General features: G+C 39.6%; 1 protein-coding gene across 4 annotated transcripts in view; it reads left to right on the top strand.

The window, feature by feature from the left end:
* The window catches only part of BCAT1 (branched chain amino-acid transaminase 1, cytosolic), an 83,107-nt gene that overhangs the window by 36,105 nt on the left and 23,811 nt on the right, over positions 1-23,191 (top strand). For all 4 annotated transcript variants that reach the window (XM_012732897.1, XM_004693207.2, XM_012732898.1 and 1 more), the window contains 4 exons: positions 1,293-1,493; positions 4,325-4,435; positions 6,911-7,030; positions 17,243-17,406. In XM_012732897.1, the coding sequence (XP_012588351.1) occupies positions 1,293-1,493; positions 4,325-4,435; positions 6,911-7,030; positions 17,243-17,406 (596 nt within the window). The remainder of the gene's footprint in view (positions 1-1,292; positions 1,494-4,324; positions 4,436-6,910; positions 7,031-17,242; positions 17,407-23,191) is intronic.

A 23,191-nucleotide genomic window follows, 5' to 3' on the forward strand; every position in this document is an offset into this window, starting at 1 on the left:
GTTGTTGGAGGCTTGGTGAGATACTGCTGGGTGAAGTTGTTTCCATTACGCTTATTTATCTGTTTTTGAATAAAAGGCTCTTTGTTCACTGTTTCCTCAACACGGAACAGAGGATTGATATCTTAGTGTTCATTCTCTATGTTTCTGTTTTCAAAGAGCAAAACATTCGGTTCCCTCTGTTCATTTCTTCTGCAGAGCACCCAGGGGGGTTTGAAGGCTCATGCCAAGAATTCTTAGGGGGAGTTGGAGTGTAACCATGGCCAAGAGGTTTGGTTCTCAACGATGTTCACGTTAATTAACACTTTATAAGTGGTTGTTTGTATTAGAGAAGACAACTCTTTTTTCTTTTCTAAATGCTCAAGATGAGTCCTTGATGGGAGTCAAGTAAAGGATGTGTTCTTCTGCATCAGTTAATTCCACTTGCTATTTGTCTGTGTTTCTGGTAGGCAAAAATCTCAGACCACAGGGCAAATCCTAAATGCAGGTAATGTTGGTTTGGCTCACATAGAGTTGTTACATTTCTGAGTTAGTTGCCAACATTTAAAATTCAAATGGGGTTGGGGTGGGGAAAGTAGGTGAGGACCAAAGAAAGGTACAAGCTTCCAGGTATAAGATAAACAGGTTCTGGGGATAGGACAAAAAAAAAAAAAAAAAAGCCAAGAATTCATTCATTCATTCATTCAGAATTGGGGTACAAGCCAGAGGTCTAGAGGCAGTGAGAGGCTTCACCAGAGACAGAGTGGGGCGCAGAATAGGCAAATCGATAAAGTACACTGCTGAGGGAAGTAGTGGGCAGGTCAGGAGAGGTCTGCCATGCCATGTGAATCACCTCCAGGTTTGGGGATCAAACTTACATTGAAGTGGCTGTTGCTAGCTTGCAGTGCTGTCTTCTAACTCTTTGTGCCATGGGATGGGCGGGGATTGGGGTGGGGGGGTAAGTCACTTTAAAATATTTATTTATTTATTTATGCTTACAAAACTGGGGTACAGGCCAGAGGTGCAGGGTTGGTGAGAGGATTCACCAGAGACAGAGATGGGCGCAGAACAGGAAGATTGACAAAGTACACTGCTGAGGGGAGCAGCGGGTAGGTCAGAAGAGGTCTGCCATACCATGTGGATCAGCAACCTGGCCTGGGGTCTAACTTGTGCTGCAGTGGCTTTGGAGAGCTATGTAATGCAGTGCTTTGATCCCTTGCACCACTAGGAAGAACCCAAAATTACTTTTTAATGGCATCATTGAGCCAGGTGATGTTCAGTTACTTCTTTTTCATGGTGTTGATTTCTCTTCCCAGGCCAAAGATCTAATCATCACACAAGCTACCATCTTAAAGCCCAAACCGGACCCAAGTAGTTTGGTGTTTGGAACTGTCTTCACGGACCACATGTTGACAGTGGAGTGGTCCTCAGAATTTGGATGGGAGAAACCACACATCAAGCCCCTTCAGAACCTGTCACTGCATCCAGGCTCATCAGCTTTCCACTATGCGGTGGAAGTGAGTAGTACACAGGATTAAAGAAGGGGAGGTGTTTGCCTCTAGCTAGAACAGTGTGGGGTAGTAGCAGCTCCCCTACCTTACTCAAGAAAGTTGTAAGTGTCTATAAAACTTTTCCTGTTAACAGTTGGATTGGAGTAAGTCTTAGAATGATTTTCAGATAATACTGACTTTCTGTAATGTCAATAAAAGTCAAGTCCTTCCTTAGAGCAAATGGGAAGGACAGTTGAGAAGAAAATGAACAATCAAAAAGCCTATATGTCTAATACTTTTAAGCCATCTTTTTCTTGGCTCTTTTAATGGTTGAGAAGGGGTCATTGAATACAATGTCATGCTTAGACTTTAATATTAACTTCAATATAACTTTATAACCAGCAATACCATGTAGTTATGTAATTACATTAGATGACATGTAATTAAGTAAGCTCCTTCAAGCATAAGTAGAATAATTATAAGCAAATATTAAATATTTAGAGAATGCTTTCTCTGGTTCTTCTCAAGACACACTACATTCCTTATTCCCTTGATTTCCATTTCATTTTCTGTATCAAATGTGTTATAGATGTCTTTCCTAGAATATTGGGGTGATGAAAATAAACCTTGCCTACCTATTAAAGAGCTAAAAGATAGTAAGAGTCAATATTCATAACAATAACATAGCTACTTTTATTTACTGAATTCCTGTCATGTGACTTATACTAGAGGCATTATAATGGGTCCTCTCTTTTAGCTATTTTAAGTCAGAAAGAATATGGTTAAACGTTAGGTTCTACAGTCAGACTCATTCTGTCTCTATAGGGAGTTGTATGTCTTAAATTGATTTAATCATTTTATGCTTCAGTTTCTTTACCAATAAATTGAGGTGATGATCGCTATTATCTCATAGAGTCATTAGGAGGATAAAATAAGATCATTGATTTCAGCTTACAGAGCTATGCCAGTAATGTCGCTACATCACAATGACAGTTGTTCACAACAAGTAGCAACAGAAGCAACCTGCCTACAAGCAGTTTTAGAAAAGTGAAATTTCTAGGGCAAGATCACATAGCTATCAGGAGAAGCTAGGGTTCAAATGCTAACTTCCTATTCCCATGACATAACTCTCAACAAATGCAAAGACATTCCCATTAGCTTGTTTAGAATTATACATTTGTATAATTTAGAAACACATTCCTGCCCCATTGTGTTCACTTAAATATGGAACTTGAGAATCTATGTTTCCATTTGCAACTTGTGTTTCTAGACTTGTTGTGTCAAGCTGGATGAGATCTTGATAAGTCACTCAAAGGTCAGGTTTCTTCAAAGACAAAATAAGAATGGGAGCTGCCCTTCCCATTTCACTGGGGATAGTGAAGAGCAAAGGAGATGAGAAAGTGCTTATAAATGGGAAAGAAGGAATGTGATAAAGCATAGGGCAGTATCAGCCTGTCTCAATATCCTTTGGCTTCATCCCCTGAGTTTCAAATATCAGAGTTCCAAGGTCAGGTTAAGGTTGTTACTGCAGGCACCCCATTTTCAGAAATACTGGCCTATGGGGAAGGAATCATTTATAATGAATACTTAGAAACTGCTTATTCAGCAACCAGACTAATAAAGAAATAAACTACCTGGGTATCCCATATCTAGTCCATTCCATGCCACATATCCTGTATCTTATCATGCACCATTTTCTTTACTTTTGTGAAACCCTTCTTTGCTTTTCTTTTGAGATTATCTGTATCTCTAACACTGTAGTTTTGCCTCTTTTTGAACTACACCAAAGTCAAATTATATGAGGTGTGGGTGTCTGTTGTTTGAATTCAATATTATGTAGGTGTTGGAAAACACATGAGAGAACTTGTGTGCACAGGGTTGTGTGTGTCCAGTGGATTAGCTTGTTATTGTGTAAATGTTCCATATCTTTACTGTGTTTTAGTCCATTTGTTCTGTTAATTAGTTAGACTGCCTGTTTCAACACTTCCCACTGAAATTACTCTTCTCTTTTCTCTGTATTTACCAGTGCATGCCTACTTTAAAGTCTTTTCACTGCTCCCCTGGGGTTAATTGGAGGTGGTGCTTTGTTTGTGAAAGGTGACATAGCCAAACCATAGTACTTGATCTTCTTGGTTTCTAGGTCATTGGGGACCAAACCAGTTCAGGTTACATCTAGATTCCCTATAGTACAGAGTTTGAGTGAGCCAGATAGATGAGAAGAGACCAGGGTATGGAAGGAGCAAGGTGCCCCAGGGTCTCCGGCTTCCACTCCATTGTCTAAGCATCCCAGCTTTCCTCAGATGGAGCCATTGATGGGACACTTAGCAGTTGTTTCTTGCTAAGCATGGGGTAGTGCTGAATTCCCACCAGATTTTGCTAGTCCAAGGACTTCTTTTTATCCCAGTTCTTTTTTTTTTTTTAAGAAGATTAATTTATTTATGCATACAAGAACTGGGATACAGGCCAGAAGTGTGGGGGTGTGGGGTAAGAGAATTCACCAGAGATAGAGCGGAGAGCAGGACAGGCAGATTGAATGAAACATTCTGCTGAGGGGAGAAGCGAGTGGGCCAGAAGCGCTCTGCCACGCCATGTGGGTCACCTCCCTAGCCTGGGGGTCGAACTCATGTTGCAGTGCCTTCAGATAGCTTCATAGTGCTTTAATGCATTGTGCCACCAGGGAAGGCCCCTATCCCAGTTATTCTAAGCAGCGTGTTCAGTGGTTGGCCTTTCTAGATTTAGGGATCTCTGGATGATGTCCTATCCTCCATGATGGAGGAGATGAGCTCCTACAACATTTTGAACACAGGGGTTGTTTTCATTTTGTTAAACCCTAAGATTTATTTCTCTTTTCTCTTCAGTTATTTGAAGGGCTGAAGGCATTCCGAGGAGTAGATAATAAAATTCGGCTGTTCCGGCCACATCTCAATATGGAGAGAATGTACCGATCAGCTAAGAGAGCAACTTTACCGGTATGTCCATTTTGGAATGTATTTTTATTTCTTTTCATGTAATGGGTCACTGTGAATACACCATCAAACAAATCACTTCTCAATACTTAGGTCAAAACTCAGTACAAATCATAAAAACACAAGTTATTTCTGCTGTACTTTGTAATTAGTGAGGTAAAAACAGAATAAACAACCAATTGCCTTTAGTAATTCCATATTCTGCTTCTGTATGAGTGTTTGTGAGGGGTTAATATATATCTATGGAAGAAAAGAGTAAGGAAGAAATATAAGACTCAAAATAAAACACGTAAAATTTAAAGACTATGCAATTAAAGTAATGAAAGGGAACATAATGGGGTGTTGTACAGGTATTTGGGGTATTTGGCCTGACTGCTTTAGATAACAGCAAGCACGTAGTGATTTAATTAAGTGTTTTGATATTTTACTCCATGTTTTATTTATTATTATTTTTTAAATACAATCCTTGTCTACTTTTCCTTTTTTAAAGATTTATATATTTATTTATGCATACAGAACTAGGGTACAAGCCAGAGGTAGAGGGGCAATAAGAGGATTCACCAGAGACAGAACAGGGAGCAGAACAGGCAGATAGACAAAGTACACTGCTGAGGGGAGCAGTGGGTCAGGAGAGTTGTCGCAAAATGTGGGTCACTTCCAGGGCTAGGGATCGAACTCTCACTGAAGCAACTGCAGCCAGCTTGCAGTGCTGCTTCCTAACCCGTTAAGCCACAAGAGAGGGCCCACTCCATGTTTTATTTTTAAAAGGAGTTGTCAACAAAGCCTCTTATACTATGGCCATGATATTGTTTGCTATGGAGAATTCCCCACAAAGTAGGCTGGGGCCAGATCATAACTAGGTAGGAGGTGACTTCAATCACTTCCATTTCCTGAGACATGACCAGACTGCCTTTCTGGGCTGTGTGCTGTGTACCTAATCTTTGGGAACCTAGCCCTAGCTGTGCATTGAAGAACCCCAGCTAAATCCAAGTAACGACTTCATTTTAGCCACTATGCCTTCTCTTCCCTACTTTTATAATGCCTCCTTCAGGTGCCTCAATATGGTAACAGAAGGGAAAGTTCTTTGGGCTGGATGTGGGTTTACCCTTCTACCGCTACAGACAGATCATGAGGAAACATTTTAAAATGGGGTCAAAGGGAAGTAGCATTTACCATCAGCTTTGCTACAGACTGTTAGGTTGTTTTACATTCCTTCTCTGTTTCATCCTAACTTGTCAAGATGGTATATATTGTCAATTTTTCTGCACCTTTGTACAGAGAAAAAAACTCAAGCCCGGGGAGGTTAAGTGACTTGCCTAAAGTCACACAGAGCAAAGGAAGGGGCAAAAAAGACAATCAAATCCTGACATAATGAGTTCCGATGAGGGGTTTATGATGCTTTCCTGCCTTAACCCATCACATCTCTGAAAGTCTGTTTCTCTGCCTAGCCAAGTGAGCAAAGCCAACTTATTTTGCCCACCTGTCACCCACCTAGTATATAAGACTCTGTTTTCACCTGTCTACTTTCCTATTAGATTATCAATCTCTTTCCTGCTGACTTTTTGCATATGTTAACATATTCCATTTAAGCTTATTTGTTTATTATATAGGTCACAAATAACTCCACCCAACTTGTGGTTTCTTGTGTTGTTTGAAGAACAGAAGTCCTTAAGTTTTCAGTAAACTGTATCTAGTGTCTTTCTTTATAGTTCATACTTTGTGTCTCTATTTAAAAATCACTTCCTATCTTAAAAAGACAGTGGTATGGCATGGCAGACCTCTCTTGATCCACCCTCTGCTCACCTCAGCAGTGAACTTTGTCAGTTGGCCTGTTCTGCTCTCCACAATGTTTTTGTTTCTCACGTTCCTGCACCTCTGGCCTGTACCCCAGTTCTGTTTGCATAAATAAATAAATATTAAAAAACAGATAGTGGTAACTTATATATTTTTTTAATATTTATTTATGCAAACAGAACTGGGTACAGGCCAGAAGTTCAGGGGCAGTGAGAGGATTCACCAGAGACAGAGTGGGGAGTAGAACAGGCAGATTGACGAAGCACACTGCTGAGGGGAGCAGCAGGCAGGTCAAGAGAGGTCTGCAGCGCCATGTGGGTCACCTCTGGGGCAGGCGGGGATCGAACTCATGCTGAAGTGGCTTTAGCTTCCTACTGCTGTGCTTTAACCCGCTGTGCCACTGGGGAGACCCCACTTGTATTTTTTCAAAATGTCTTAGTGTTTTGTCACATTTATGTGTAAAATTCAACTACAGTTCATACTTGGGTATGGCAAGAAATCGGACACCCATTTTCATCTTCTGCATATAGATAATCTATCATTCTATCACTTTTTGAGGAGAAAATCAGAAAAAAAAAATCATGTTGCTTTTATAACAATCTAAAACTCCCATAAAGAATATTTCTTATTGCTAAGGAAAACTACCTTCCAGTATTTGTTATTGTTATGTTCTCATTCTTTCAGGGATTTGACAAGGAAGAACTTTTAGAATGTATTCAGCAACTTGTGAAGCTGGATCAAGAATGGGTTCCATATTCAACATCTGCTAGTCTATATATTCGTCCTACATTCATTGGAACTGAGGTACAGAGTGACTCCGGGTTTGGGGGTATTATCACATTAGCATTGTTCACTCTTGTGGAAACTTCCAGTTTGTAGTCTGAAATAGTTCCCCACCAGGAATGACTCTTTTCTCTTGGTTCTTAAGACCAAGCATCAGGGAAAATTTTCTTTAGAGTTCAGATAGTCAATATTTTAGAATTTTAGGGTCACTGGTACAAAGCCATGGAAACCACCCATAAAAGCGTGGTATACATCACCTGTATGACATTTTAATATTCCAGGGTATTTTAATATTATTTTTTAACTTTATGACAGGAAGAATTTAAATTTCGTTGAAGCATTGTTACTGATTGGAAAGCACTAACTGCCCTCGAGGGTCCATCCTTCTCTAAGATCTGATTCTTTTGTTCTTCATTAGTTGAGAGAGTTTATCACGAATAGACACTGGGTTTCACTGAACACTTGTTCAAATCTCTTGATATGATTATGTGGATTTGCCTTAATTTTTATTAGATTATTTAATTGATTAATTTTGGGATATGAAAATAATCTTGCATTCCTGTGCTAAATCCCACTTGATTATAGTAAATAATTGACTTGAGCTATTTAACGTGCTAATATTTTGTTAAAAATGTCCATGCCAGGTTATGAAAGACAGCAGTCTGTATTTAACATGCCTGCATCTGTGATTTCGTAACCTCTTTTGATTTCCAGAGTTTTGGAATCTAGAGTGAGAGAAGTTTTTGAATCTGAGTTTATGGTCTGATTTGTAATCAGCAATAATCCTCTCTGTTGATGGTCCTCAAGTGTTTACATTCATGCCATAATTAAACATTTGTTTAAGATTCACACCTAACCCCCACCCTGTAAGACTCTATTGAGTGGATCTGGGTGGTGGTTTTGATGCCCACCAAATTCAAAAGCTAATAAAAATATTGCCAAGTACTTCCTTTCTGTAGCACTTTCTCAGCTTACATATATATGATAATGCTTTGGACCTCAAAGTTAATACTTTTTTAAAGCCAGCTTTCCAAGTCATAAGAATTAAAAGAAGCAACAGTTACCATTTGGTAAATCAATTGCTTCCGTTGGAAGTGAAGGTAAAAACCTGAAGTCCTCATATTTAGATAAAAAGCAACATTTTATAGGAACACTTCCCAAATTTTTACTTTACCAGACTAGAAACTAAAATTACGTGACTGTCAATTTCAACACTGAATACCCAATAACACTATATCCACAAAAAAGGGGTTTTGCTGGTTTTTAAGTCATCTGTTTTATCCAACCTTGCCTTATTTAGTAACTTCCACTAAGGGTGGTACAGCCATGTGAATATGCATGAGTGCTCACACACATAAACGCACAACCTTCATCAGCGATTTCTGTCAGGGTGCAGGTGCCTTGGCCATGGGAAATGGCGAACATAGGCACAACCACATATTCTGTGATTCCAGTGGTTATTGGCCCTAGTCTCCCACTTTCTCCTTTTACGTCAGTCCCATTTCTTTCTTTACCTTTTATTGATGTAACATTGGTCCATGACAACATCTATGACTTAACGGGCGTTACTACCATACACACAAGCAAGGCACTAAAAGTACTCCACAGCCATTCTAGTTCTTTCCACTTTGTGTGACAGGCGTGAGACACTTAAATTACATCAGTGCTGAGATTAGTATCATCGGGAAGGGGTGATCCTGATGCAGACACAACCCTGTAGACTGTTAGAACAGAGGCTGCCCAGCCCACTGGCCAGGTCCCAGCTGGCCACTAAAGGTCTGTGTGGCCTCGGTACTCAAAGACAAGCTGGCCATGACTCCTGTGAAAGTTAATTTATTCCTCTCATTTAGTTATCTCTGAACTTCTATATTTGGAGCACTTTAAACCCATTTCTGGAGTTTATCTCCACTGCAGAATCAGTCTGCTTTTGGTTAATACCAGTCTCGGATGCACACAATACAATGTGAACAATGCAGAGCATTTAAAATCATTTCACATCAGCAGTTTCCCCTCTCCCAGTTTCATTGGAAGTCTTTCAGTATAAAATTTCATTAGAGCTCACATTTTAAGAACCTGCTTGCAAACCAATCTACTTGTAGATTTCTGGGTCACTCTACAGGGTGCTAAGAAGATATGAATTTCATAGACAAGTCTTTTCCTTTTATCACCTTGTAAAGTCTTTATATCACATTTATAATTTAACCTGTAATCGTAACACATTCTCTGAAGAGAATCACCTTCATTCGCTGCCTGTTTATATATATACATCTTACCATCTTTTCCCTTCTCAATTAACCTCCATAAGTGAAAGAATCTGAACAGAATTTGAAAAGTGCTTATTAGAATAGCAGTTTTAATAAATAATTTTGTAATTACACATACACACAATATTCATTCCACTATTTATAAACAATATTAAGTTGTATTTGCCTAACTATTAATGAATTTGATATTAGTAGCTCCTTTATTTATTATCCTAGAAACTTGAGTCTGTCTTTTGAAAATCCAGCTTATTTGCAGTGATTAGCCTGTGATGAATCAAATTATTATTTATCAGACCACTCCTACTAATGGACATTTTCTTGGGACTGTTCTTGTCCATTTCGATATTTTTATCATAGGGGATGACTGTTATCATCTATTTTTATTCTTTGGAGTTTGGTTGTATTCATACCCTCAGCTCATGCACTCTTCCACCAGCAAAGTATGTAGGAAGATTCCCCTGGCTTCTTATTCATGCTAACGCTGGTATTTTCTTACCCTGATAGATGCAATCTTAGCTCCCTGTGGCTTTAATATGCATCTACTTGAGGACAAATAATTGAGTTCCTTTTCATTTGCTTAGTGCTTATTGGAACTCGTTTTGTGAAGTGCTTTTGCCATTAAAAAAATTCACTTGTCACTTTAGTTTTCTTGCTATATTCTGGTTATAAATCCTTTCTCAAATACATGTAACACAAATAGCTTCGCAGTCTGTCACAAGTCCTTTGTTGGATAACTGCACTGTAAACCATTGAGATTTACTTTTGTGTCTTTATCTTTCCGTTTCACTCTCCTATCTTTTGGTGAACAGAAGTACTTAATTTCCATGTAAGTGAATTCATGTTTTCTTTATATTTTGTAATTTTCATGTGTTTTAAAGAAATCTGCCTTACTTCAAGTTCATACTTTAATTCTGTTTTAAAGTTTTGCTTTTTCCACTAACTTGAAATCCTACATTATTTGTTGGAGGGATGATGGTTAGAATGAAGAGTTCAGTTCTGAACCTGGTGCTATCAAGTCAGCGAATGGATGTACAAGTCTGGAATTCAAGGGGGTATTTGGCATTAATTGGTATTCTACATTAGTGTAAAATACCTCAAAAGAACAGTTTGTCTCTTCCTTTGCAACCAACCCTTTTTCTGCCTTGCTTGATTGAGCTTTAGTGGAATTTGAGATGCCTGGCACCAGGAAGGCCAAGTCAAAGGCTGTTTCCTGCCTACAGAGAGCCTGCTTGCTGTCCCTAGTGGGCTGTATTCACTGACCCTGAAGTTCAGGACCACCAGCTGTGGCCATGTGGCTGTGGGTGCTGTAAACTTAGCACTGAGGTACTTGAATTGGCAGGAAATGCACCCATGGATTTAAAGGTAAAGAGTATCACCCTGGTTACTTGCAACTGACTATTCATGGACATGAAGAATTGGACTCTGTCATCAAGGCTACAGTTGTTGGTGGCCGTGTCATTCCACACAGAAGACTGAAGGATGGCCGCTTTCCTTATTATGTCATGACTATATATTCTAACAGTGATCCCAGTTGCCTGTTGCTCTATGATAAATACAACTTTGCCTTTTATGTAATTCTATTGGAGCAAATTGAAAGCTTAATTAATTTTGCAACCAGCCAAATTTCTGCCTTCAAGTCTTAACCATATTTAAGTGTTACTGTGGCTTCAAAGAAATTACTGATACTGAAGTAGTGGGTTTTGATTGAGTTTTAAAAAGCTTTTTGAATTTTAATCGTGATGCAGAAGTTATAGAAACAAACATTTGGTTTTGTTCACACATTATTTCCATTGTGGTAGAAAGATCAAGAAAGGTCATAACCCTCCAACCACAGCCCCCTCAAAAAATCAAATGCCTCAAAAGCCAAGGGCCTGGATGACTCTATCAAAGGAAGAACTAGGAAGAACTGTAGATGGTGATGAAAAGACCAACCCTGGGGACATGCCAGCATGTAGAAGAAAGGAAAATAAAAAGGAGTGAGCTCAGCAGTCTGAGAGGAAGGAGAAAGCAGAGCCAGAGGGCTGGGTGGACTGGAAGCCAGCTAGGCACAGGAAGCAACAAGCAACAGTGGCAAATCCTGCCCGCAGGACAGTGAGGCGAGACCTGAGAAAGACTAGGTCTGGAAACCTGGAGTTGCTTGGTGCCCTTAATGAGTTTAATTTGGTGGGGTTTAAACCCTGAATGTCATGGATTCAAAAGAGGATGAAAGGAGGGGAAGTTAGGACAGTAGTTATGTGCAAATTTCTTGAAGAATTCCCTACAGGGGAGCAGAGAAATGGTTGGAAAATGGTATATTTGATTTAGGTGGATAATGTTCTGACATATTTCTAAACTTAACTACCATTATTATAGTGATCAGTTATTGTTTGCAGAAGTAGTGCTAACAATTGCTATTCATTGAACGCTTGGGAAAAAATCAGGCCCTGGGTGCCAGTCACAGGTATCTAATTTAATCTTTATAATATTAACCCTGCTGGTTGCCTTAGATAAGACAGGTTTGTTTTTGTTTTTTTTTCTTTATCTTTAGTTGTGTGTTTAAAATATTTTTTAAGACCATTCTTATTTAAAAACTAAAACAGTTGAGTACTCATTCTTCTTTTCCCAAATGTTAGATATATAATTTCTTTATCTTTGAGCAAGGCTGAGAAAATAAACTGTATGGTCTACTGGTACCAAGCCTTAGAACATTTATTTGTCCCATGGTATTTATGGATGTCTACATACTAGCTACCTGTTGAGCCAAAGGCCAGCATGACAAGTGGTAGAAAGAAGAAGATTTTTCTCTGTGGTATCAATGCACCATATTAGAATTAGCATCAGATTGAAAAAAAATAATAATAATAATTCAAGTATGATAAATAGCCATCATAGGAAAGGGTTGTTTTCCTAGCTATCAACAATATCTTAGTAAGATGGAGCCTTCAAAAAAAATAGTGAACACCTGGCAATGCAGCACAGAATGCTGTGTTCAGGGGACAAACATCCCCTGTCCTTCATGCAGATTAGACCTTAGCAAGAGCAAAAAAACTACATAAGAGTTGTAAGAAAACATGGCATTTGATCTAAACTTATGGGTGTGCTGGATGGTACAACAACACATAATACAAGCCCCTAAACTTGTCAAGGGCTCATGTCCTGAAGTGACATTTACTTGGAGCTGGAAAGGTATGCATTTCCTGGGGAGAGGCAGCAGGACTCAATGGGCTGGTGCCCATGACAGAGAACTGCAGACTGGGTGTCTTAAGTATCCCAAGCTGCTTCCCTTCTTTCTGGAGGCTGCATGTCAAAGTGCCAACAGGGCCGGTTTCTGAAGAAATCTCCCTTCCTGGCTAGTAGTTGCCTTCTACCCAGGTCCTCCTGTGGCTTTTTTTTCTGTTTAGGGAGAGAGGGGAAAGAAGGAGAAGGGAGTGTAAGGGGGAAGAAATGGGAGGAAAGAGGAAGGTGGTGGAGAGGGAGGGAACAAGAGAGAAAGGGAGGGATGGAGCAGACAGGGAGGTGAGTGAGCAGGGCCTGGAGCTAGTACTCTTGCTCAGCCTTCCCTTCCATATAAGGACATTAGTCCTACTGGGTTAGAGTCCTGCCCTTTGGACCTCATTTGACTTTCAGTGCCTTCTTGAGGGCCTCATTCCAAATGCAGTCACTTAGCTGAAGGGAGGGGAAAAGACACACATTTCAGCCTATAGAAAGTGGGGATGGAAGGAGTGTTCCAGCTAGAGGCAGCTGTGCAGGAATCATCTCCAGGTGAGGTAGTGACCACATGGTGACAGAAAGTCTGTGCTTGGGGTACATGGAGCTGAGGCTGAGGAGGTTGAGGGTGGAATGTTGAATGCTGGTTTGAGTGTTCTCTAGGTTAGGAAATCATATATATATATATATATATATATATATACACACACACACACACACACACACACACATGCATACACACACACATATATTTTAAAGATTTTTTTTTAACTTATTCATACAGAACTAGGGTACAGGCCAGAGGTTCAGGGGCGGTGGGCAGTGAGAAGATTCACCAGAGACAGAGTAGGGAGCAGAACAGGCCAACTGATGAATCACACTGCTGAGGGGAGCAGTGGGCGGGTCAGGATAGGTCTGCTGTTCCATGTGGGTCACCTCCAGAGCAGGTGGGGATTGAACTTGTGCTGAAGTGGCTTTAGCTTCTTAGTGCTATGCTTTAACCCACTGCACCACCAGGGAGGGCCCAGATGTATGTATTTTTAACCTGGTATCCATAAAAGAGCTGTGAATTAGGAATTCACTTATAAGAGGAATATAGGGGAACCAAATTAGAGATCAAGAACATATAATAATAAATGAAAAACCAAAATTGACAGGCAACTATAAATCAGAGACATTCTGCAGGGGAGGGAGAGGATTAAAACAGGGAGGGAAAGGCATAGAGGAAGGGGTGCTGGTGAACTGGTGGTGGGAATTTTACAGGGATTACACTTGAGAGGAGATATCAAATATTGCACAAAAATAATAAATGATATAAAATATATTTATTTGATTAATAATGAAATCTTGGGAAAACCACTTGTTTTGTACTTCACATTTTCCAACTTTAAAATAAAAATTATAATGCTCACCCTCCTGGGTTCTTGGATTAGATAGTAACTTATTTAGGTGAAATGGCTTCGTAACCAAAAAGTACTGCATAAATATTGAGGGTTGTTTTTTAAAAATCTTTTATCCAACCGATTAGTTTTTCCTCTCATGACCATGCATGAAATTGAGGTCTCTCCCATTGTGACTCTCCCCAGCTACCTACATGGACCACTGGTCCCTCCACAGCCTTGGCAGTGTCCTTCAGTCTGACGTTCTTCATAAATTTTCTCTCTAACCTCTTTGTCATATTTTAAAAAATTAGGCCGTTCTTTGGATTGAAAAAGTCACACCAGTTCTTTTTGGAAAATGTTCCCATTTTCCCAGTTATCTTATTCCTTAAGTGTCTTATTTGCCTTGTTGATGCAAAATGCTTCTGCACAGCCTCCCCAAGCCAGTGCGCTTCCTGATGGCCTGGCCAAAACAGGCTGATGTTACTTTCTTTAGCTCATGGTGCACTTTCTGCTTGGTTCAGGTCATCCTCTGAAATCCTGCCTTGCTTTAAAGACATTTCCAGCTGACTCAGAAAGAAGTGATCACTTTCACTTTTACAAAGCTACTTGTTTATTTTCCATCACATACAAGTATTTTATTCTTCTGTGCAAAATATACACATACTTAATATCAGGTAGGTAATTTGCTGCTTGCAAGGCATCATTTGTAAAGTTTGTAGAGTTTACTTTTTTTTTTTTAATACAACAGCATTTTCACTTCAGAGTCAGCTGGTCCTTTGAGAAGCTACACATTTTGCTTCTGAGATTTTATATTCCACATTTTCTGTGTTTTTTTTTTTAAACTATTCATTTCCTTATGCACTGAGATATCCAAAGTTTTATTACAGAATAATTTGAAAATCAAATAAGTCTTATTGAAACTTAGCTCCTGTTCTTCCATATTTTCTTCTTATTTGTATGGCTTTTGCTTTATTTGACCAGAAGCTCTGTCATTGTGGTTATTTTATTCATTGTGATTCATTTAACAACACTTAGTTATAACATTTACAACACTGAGTATGATTTAAGGGCATAAGTTCACATTTCATAATGAACTGTTCTTAACTGTAGCAGTACTACAACTTTTGGATTAGAAGCAAGAGTTAAGACAAATGACAAATAGTGGCTCTTGAGAGCAGAAGCAGACTCTATCTGTACGCTTCCTCCCCTAAAGCAGTTATACTATTTATTCTCAATCTTGAAGCAGAGTGGCTATTTTCGGTAGTCAGAGTTCTTCTGATGAAATGACAGTTGACATAAGTAACCATTTTGGGATGAAGGTGACTAAGCTGTGACAGACAGCAGTACTTGAGGTGCTTGTAAAACATGATTGGAACTTGCTTAAATTTCAGAAAATAAGATGTTAGTACAAGTAAACACATTTTCTTCTTAGTTTTGAAAAAATCTAGTCTATAATTTTCCTGCTTGTTGAGGGAAAAAAAAGTATCACTTAAGGTCTATTGAGATTTTTCTCTAGAAATAGACTTAATGCATAGAATTATTCCATTTTACATCTGCGCTTTCATTACCACCACCTAGTGGAAAAATGCAATCTTACTGTCAGCTAAAATCAGGGAAAGGAATGAATAAGATGAAATGTATCTCAAGACCATTTCTATGGTGATGAGTTATGGCTTTTTATTTTTAGTATAATGCAGGTTGCAAAAACCACCTGCGTTGAGTTCAAGAATTGCAGGCATTCATGGGAATGTTAATAAAATATCCATCAATAAACTCTTTTATTTAGACACTTAGAAGTTTGTAAATTATCGAGTCTATGTCCTATGCATTGTATTCCTAAATCACCTTGAGAAACATGTCTTAATTCCTCATGAGGCTCTCTACAAAAATTTGGAACACTCAGTTTCAAAGCAGTGTGAAGGCACTGATTGTACTCTTAACTAATAGGTAAGTAAAACTGCAAAAGTGCAGATCTAGGACAGTCAATTTTATCAAAGTGGGAAGAAAGGTAAAATATGTATTTTTTTGGAGTTTGATTCTCCCAAACAACAAACGCAAAAAAGCAAATGAGGTCACTTTTCATTGGTTGGCAGGTCCTCTTCAGCTCTACAAAGAACAAACAGAAACAAGCAAAACCCCCAAACCTGCTGTTGCTTGCTTGCTGTGTCTCTTGCTTGGTTGTCTGTCATCCACTATTCAGCTGTCATATCTTCTCTCTATGCCACCCAAGCCTGGTGGTGTCCTGACCACATGGAATGTGGTAGAATCATCCTCCTCCCGCTCCCTGAGGGCTGTGCATGCCTTTTCCATGGCCTCAGCATCCACATGTACAAACACATTCTTAGTGTTTATGGACATATTTGCCTGCCTGATTCTTAATGACCTGATCCCAGGTTGGGTTGAGGAACCATGGGCCAGTAGGTAGCAGGAGGTAGAGGACCAAATAATCTCCAAATATACTCTCAGACAGTTTAATCCAACATGACGAAAGCCTCAAACGAATCTCTTTTTTTAACTCACCTTTCTGTGACAAAATCCACTCCATCCAGCCAGACCAGGTTCTTAGGACCAGACTGTACCCTCATTTTTCAATCCCAGGACTCAAAGTGCTGAAGCTGTGCCTTGTCTCCTGACTTCCTGGGGTCTTAAGACACCCAAACTATCCTTTATACCTTTGCAATTGATATGTCAGCTTCCATGCTTTCAGTCTCAAATCTCTCCTCCTGGTAAATAATCCACAGTCAGTGACTTACAGTTGCTTTTGCCTGGAGGCATTTGTATGGTTTTGTATGATGACTTATGATTTTTCAGTGTTTGTGGGAAAGCCCATCTCCCTGCTGCCATTCATGATCCTGGTTCTTGAGACCACTGTTCTCTGCCTTATTTGGGAATGTTTATCTGGCCTGATGGCTGTACCTGTAGAGAAGCTGCTTTCTAGCCTTCTGGTATCTGCCACAGTCAGGGTGACTCCTGACTGGAGCCCGATTTCCTGCTGGAGTCCCTCAGCCTGAGTCAGGAAGATTAGATAAGTTGACATATTTCACCCCAAAAGACTAAAACCAGAGGTCTGGGGGTCTCCCATTTCTCAGTTTGTATCACTGTAACCTTGACATGTGTCATACAGGTAGTCATTAAAATATGGCACTCCTCTAAAGACCCTGCAAACAAAATAATGTTAACTTTTCCTTTATGATCATAGTAACTCAGAAAGCAAACCAAAATCAAACTGAAGCCCTCCCTTCTCTGAAGAGACCAAAAGAGAGGCTTTGTGTCATTCAAGTTTAGAAGGGCCAGCTCTTGGTTTTGGTGGCCCATGGAGATAGTTAAACAGATCTAGCCTAGACATTAAGACTGGAGTCTTCATTCAATGAACGCTTGTATGTACTCTTCCTTGACTGCAGCCCTCTCTTGGAGTCAAGAAGCCTACCAAAGCCCTACTTTTTGTCATCTTGAGCCCCGTGGGACCTTATTTTGCAAGTGGCACCTTTAATCCGGTGTCTCTGTGGGCCAATCCGAAGTACGTCCGGGCCTGGAAAGGTGGCACTGGGGACTGCAAGATGGGAGGGTAAGTAGCTAATGCTTTTCACTTCCATATAAGTATGTATCTCAATTTGCAAACTGCTTTGCTCATTTTGTTTCCTCTTGAGTTGTCGGTGTTTTAAATGTGCTAGCTGGTTTTCTTTTTTCATTGGTGTCACTGGTTTACAACACTGTATGTGACTTAGAGTCATAGGATCACATCTCTTATGTGGAACCTCACCACATACCACCACCACGGCACCCACATCCTCCACCATAGTTCATGTTTCTCCTCCTCCTCTTGTAATCTTGATTCCATAGTCAGTTTTCTAGGGTTTGTTACTGATTTGGTTTTGTCTGAACCTTTGTGTTGTTTCTAGCATTGCATTCCACATATAAAGGACACCATCCCTTATTTGTCTTTCTCCTTCTGACTTATTTTGTTTATCATTGAAATATGTTAGCTATTTCAAAAATAACCTGTGGCCTTTTATAAGGGAGAAACACTGACGTATAAGTCAATAAAGCAGAAATAAAACCAGTACTCTGAGGGGCCTCCCTGTTGGCACCAGGGTGAAAGACATCAGTGGCAAGCTATCTACAGCCACTGCACCACGAGTTTGATCCCCAGCAGGGAACTGACCTACATGGCACAGCAGACCTCTCCTATCTCACTCGCTACTCCCCTCAGCAGTATATTTCAGTAGGTTTGTCTGTTCTGCTCCCCACTCTGTCTCTGCTGAATTCTCTCACCCCCCCAAAACTCTGGCTTAGACCCCAGTTCTTGTATGCATAAATAAATCTTAAAAAAAAAAAGTACTTTGAATGCAGTGCCCTCGGGTCTGGTCCTCTGGCTGACGCTTGGCACGGAGGAGCATCTGGTGGTGAGGCCGAGGCTGTCACTCGGCTCTGAGGCGTCTCTGGGGAAGGTGCCTGCTCCACTGAAGTGCTGTCTTCATTGTCACAGATTGCAGCCGCACCTGCTGCCAGCTGGCTGAGGGACAGCCCTGACTTGGCTCTATCAGGCCAGTCGCATAGGCCATATGTAGTTGGCTGGAAATAAAAGCGCATTTGAAAAGTGTTAGACACTTTCAGGGTGGACTTGGCTGTGCATAGGGAATGCCCCTCTGGGGGAACAGGAAGAGCTGAATTATCAGCATGGCTCTTCCTTTGTGTGTATCAAGTGCTGATGAGTATCACATCCACAAGCAGTGACATCCAGGAAGGTGACTTGGTAGCAACTGTAGGTTCAGGGAAATAGAATGATACACTGCTGGGCGAGAGGGACGTGGACAGTGGGCTTGAACCCCTCATGGGCCCTCTGTTTCTTGTTTCCTTTCTACAAACTTCTATACAAAATAAAATATTCTATATTCCATCATCCCTGGTGGGAATTTCAGCAAACATTCCCTGTGGAGATCAAAATCCTAATGGGATTCATTCATGTAAGAGTTGCTTTCTGTCCTTCCAGTTGGGAACCTTCCTCTCTCAGTGACGTAAGCTAACTGGGGTGAAACTGCTTTTGTTTACTTTTGGCTTTCTTTCTCAACTGTTCAGAATTCCTCACAGACGGCATGGATTAGTATTAATTACTGTTCAGACACTCTTGGGGTGCATATTACAGAAAGTGAGCATTCTTAATGAAGAGGAAAAAATAAGTCAAAATTGTTATTCTGCTTTAAGTCCTACTTTCTGGTTGCCTAGGGAAAAGATAACTGGGGACCTGGAGAAATTGCGAGGAATTTTTAGTTTTTGGTATGTGGTTATTATTTATTATGAAGATGATGTCATACAATAAACAGAATACATGATCATGACAGGCCAGTGAAAAATTTTTAAAAATTAGTATCTTCTCGGGCCCTCCCTGGTGGTGCAGCGGGTTAAAGCACAGCACTAAGAAGCTAAAGCCACTTCCACATGAGTTCGATTCCCGCCTGCCCCCTGGAGGTGACCACATGGCGCGGCAGACCTCTCCTGACCCGCCCACTGCTCCCCTCAGCAGTGTACTTCTTTGATCTGCCTGTTCTGCTCCCCACTCTGTCTCTGGTGAATCTTCTCACCCTCCACATTTCTGGCCTGTACCCCAGTTCTGTATGAATAAATAAATAAGTCTTAAAAAAAATCTTTAAAAAAAAATTAGTATCTTCTCTACAGCACAAAGAATGAACGCTGATGTTATTATGGCTTTTAATTCATCATAATGTATCAACACTGGCTCATCAACTATAACAAGAGTACCACACTAAAGCAAGATGTTCCTAACACAGGAAACTGAAGGAAGGGTTGGGGTCTGAAGAAATGTGTTTAACTCAGTTTTTCTGTAAACCTAGCACTGATATATTTTTTAAGTCTATTATTAAAACATTTTATAAGTTGACTCACTAGTCTCAGTTAGACCATGGCCAATGGAGTTGACTTAAAAACTCATGGAGAAGACAATATTGGATCTCATAAATAAAAGAAGAAAATGGCAAGAGAGGAGGAGGCAGTGACCATTTTATGGGATAGATTTTTAATTTGCCTGTAGTTTCCAAGATGTTTCAAAACTCTCTATTCATTCAACCTGGAGAAATACAAAGGGTAAAAATGATCCTACATTTATTATCACCTAATTCAGTTGCCAAGGATATTTGGCTGCAGTCTTAGATTTGTGTATTATTGCTCTTTTCTAAACCTGATTAAGTCAGTAGTTACCTTCCAAGCTTTTTTTTTAAAGACTTCTATTGTCAATTGGTATTTATTGATTCTCATAAGTTCAAGAATTTCTGTTTTCTTATTCAAAGTGAATGAGGAAAGGAGAGAATTTTTTTTTTTTAGGATTTATTATATTTATTCGTACAGAACTGGGGTACAGGCCAGAGATGCGGAGGGCGAGAGGATTCACCAGAGACAGAGCGGGAAGCAGAACAGGCAGATCTACGAAGTACACTGCTGAGGGGAGCAGTGGGCGGGTCAGGAGAGGTCTGCCTCGCCATGTGGTCGCCTCGCCTCTGGGGCAGGCGGGAATCGAACTCATGCGGAAGTGGCTTTAGTTTCTTAGTGCAGTGCTTTAACCCGCTGCGCCACCAGGGAGGGCCCCAGGAGAGAATTTTTTTGAAAAAGAAATAAGTTGCTTTCGAATTACCATTGATTTACAATACTATATGTATTTCAGGAGTTTAGCTTCATACCTTGTTATGTCTCACTGCACCCACCACCAAGTTCCAGTGCCATTCACACCATCATGTTGAGCCCTTTCCCTTCATCCCCCCCTCCCTTCGCTAAAAACTGCCTTTTTTAAAAAATTAAATTTTTTTTTTTAAGATTTATTTATTCATACAGAACTGGGGTACAGGCCAGAGATGCGGAGGGTGAGAGGACTCACCAGGGACAGAGTGGGGAACAGAACAGGCAGATTGAAGAAATACACTGCTGAGGGGAGCAGCGGGCAGGCCAGGAGAGGTCTGCCACTCCATGGGGATCCCCCCTGGGCAGGCGGGTTCAAACTCATGCAGAAGTGGCTTAAGCTTCTCAGTGCAGTGTTTTAACACGCTGCACCACCAGGAAGGGCCCAAAACTGCCTTATTTTTATACCACCTTGTAGCATGAACATTATCCTTTTTGTGTTTGATTAGTTGTTTTTTCTCTGCTTATGTATATTCCACATAGGAGAGAAACCATCCTATAATTAATTGTCCTTCATTTTCTGATTTATTTCATGTAACATAATCAGCCACCTCAAGTTCTATCCATGTTGTCAGAAAGGCAAGATTTTTGTCTTTTTTATAGCTGAATAATATTCCAGTGTGTGTGTGTGTGTGTGTGTGTGTGTGTGTGTGTTTATATAATCATTAGTCAATGGTCATTTTGGTTGTTACTAGCTCTTGGCTATTGTGAATAATACTGCTATGAACCAAGAGGTGCAAATATCTTTCAGAGTTAGTGTTTTCTTCTTCAATTCAAATAAATTCTTGGGAGTGAGTGGAACAGCTGGATCATGTGGTGTTTCTATATTTTAGTTTTTTGAGGAGTCTTCATGCCATTTTCCATAGAGGCTATACCAATTTACAAAGCATATTTTAAAATTTTTTCATTATTCAACTTTTTTGAAGCCTCCAGAGATAATAACCTTATCATTTTATTTCTAAATATACATAAATGAGGAGAGCTATACAATGACAGGCAGCTGGAGAAGCGCTCTAGCACAGTGGTTCTCATGTGTGGCTGCAAAGTGGCATCTTCTGGAAGCTTTAACAACTACTACTGTTGGGGTCCCACCACTACAGGTTTTGGTTTCTTTGGTTTGCACATCAGACTATTTTTAAATATGCAACTACCTTTGGGAAGCACTGAGCTAGAAGATGAGTTTTTTTTGTTTGTTTTCAAGCATGTTAATTCCTGGGCTATCTCTGAATTTTGTAGTTAATTTGAAATGAATCAGACCCTCTCACTCTCCCTCTTTTCCCCATTCCATTTCCATCTATTGTTTTCTTTTTTCTTGTACTCATTTTGTACTTGATTGAAAACTTAGAAGTCAGAAAGACCTGGATTAAAAATCCAACAGTTTTGGGTATACTACACCATTGGTTTAGGCCCCAGTTTCCTCATTTATAATAATACCCTCCTTTCCTGCAATAACTGGGTTAATATAAAGATCATTTTATGATTGAAGCCCTCAACAAAATGGGCATAGAAGGAATGTACCTCAACACAATGTTTGTATATGACAGATTCACAATCAATGGTGAAAAACTGAAAAGTTATCTTCTAAGGTTAGAACAAGACAAGATAGTATTGGAAGTCCTAATCAGAACAATTAGATCAGAAAAGGTTATGCAAATTTTCCAAATCAGAATAGAAGCTAAACCATCATTGCTTTCAGATGGCATAAAAATACCTATAGAGAAAAGACTCCATTAAGAAATTTTTAGAAATGATAAAAGAATACAATAAAGTGACAGACTACAAAATTAGTAGACAAATAATATTGTGTTTTAACATGAAAATAATGAACTAACAGAAGTAGAAGTTAGAAAAACCATTTCATTTACCAGCTGCATTGAAAAGATTATGTAGCTTGTAATGAACGTCACCAAAGAAGTGAAAGACCTGAAAACTAAGACACTGTTAAAAAAGAAGAAGAAGAAAACACAAAGAAATGGAAAGATACTCTGTGTTCTTGGATGAGTGGCATCATTAAAATGGTTATATTACCTAAAGCAGTAGAGAGTTTCAATACAATCTCTGTCAACATCTCAATAGCATTCTTTATAGAAATCTAATAAAAATCATGAAAACATTCGGAACTGCAGAAGGTTCCAAAGAGCAAAAATACTCCTGAGTTAAAGAAAAGAGAAATGATCAGAAGTGGAGGTATTGTGCTCCCTGACTTCAAAATACAACACAAAGGATCATTATATTATAATAAAAATGGACACAGTTCAATAAAACAGACCTGAGAACCCAGAAATAAGCCCACACATACACATGACTAATTTATGACAAAGGAATCAAGTACTTTAGTGGAGCAAGGAAAGTCTCCTCAGTAAGTGGGGGTTACAAAAACTGGACAGCTACATGCAAAAGAAAGAAATTAGAAGATTATCTAATACAATAAACAAAAATTAATTCAGCATGGCTTAAAGACATTGGCTGTAAGACTGAAACATGAAACCATAAGATATGCAGGACATAGGCTGTATTCTCCTTGACACCTTTAGCCTTCCCACCCTTCCCAGTGACAAGGGAAACTAAAGCAGAAATTAAAAAATGGGCTCACACCAAAATAAAAAGTTTCTGCACAGTCAAACTATCATCAAAATAAAAAGATATTTTACTGAATGAAAAAAGAT

This window comes from Condylura cristata, unplaced genomic scaffold (assembly GCF_000260355.1).
Source record: "Condylura cristata isolate star-nosed mole 26May11 unplaced genomic scaffold, ConCri1.0 scaffold00036, whole genome shotgun sequence".
Classification (NCBI taxonomy): Eukaryota; Metazoa; Chordata; class Mammalia; order Eulipotyphla; family Talpidae; genus Condylura; species Condylura cristata.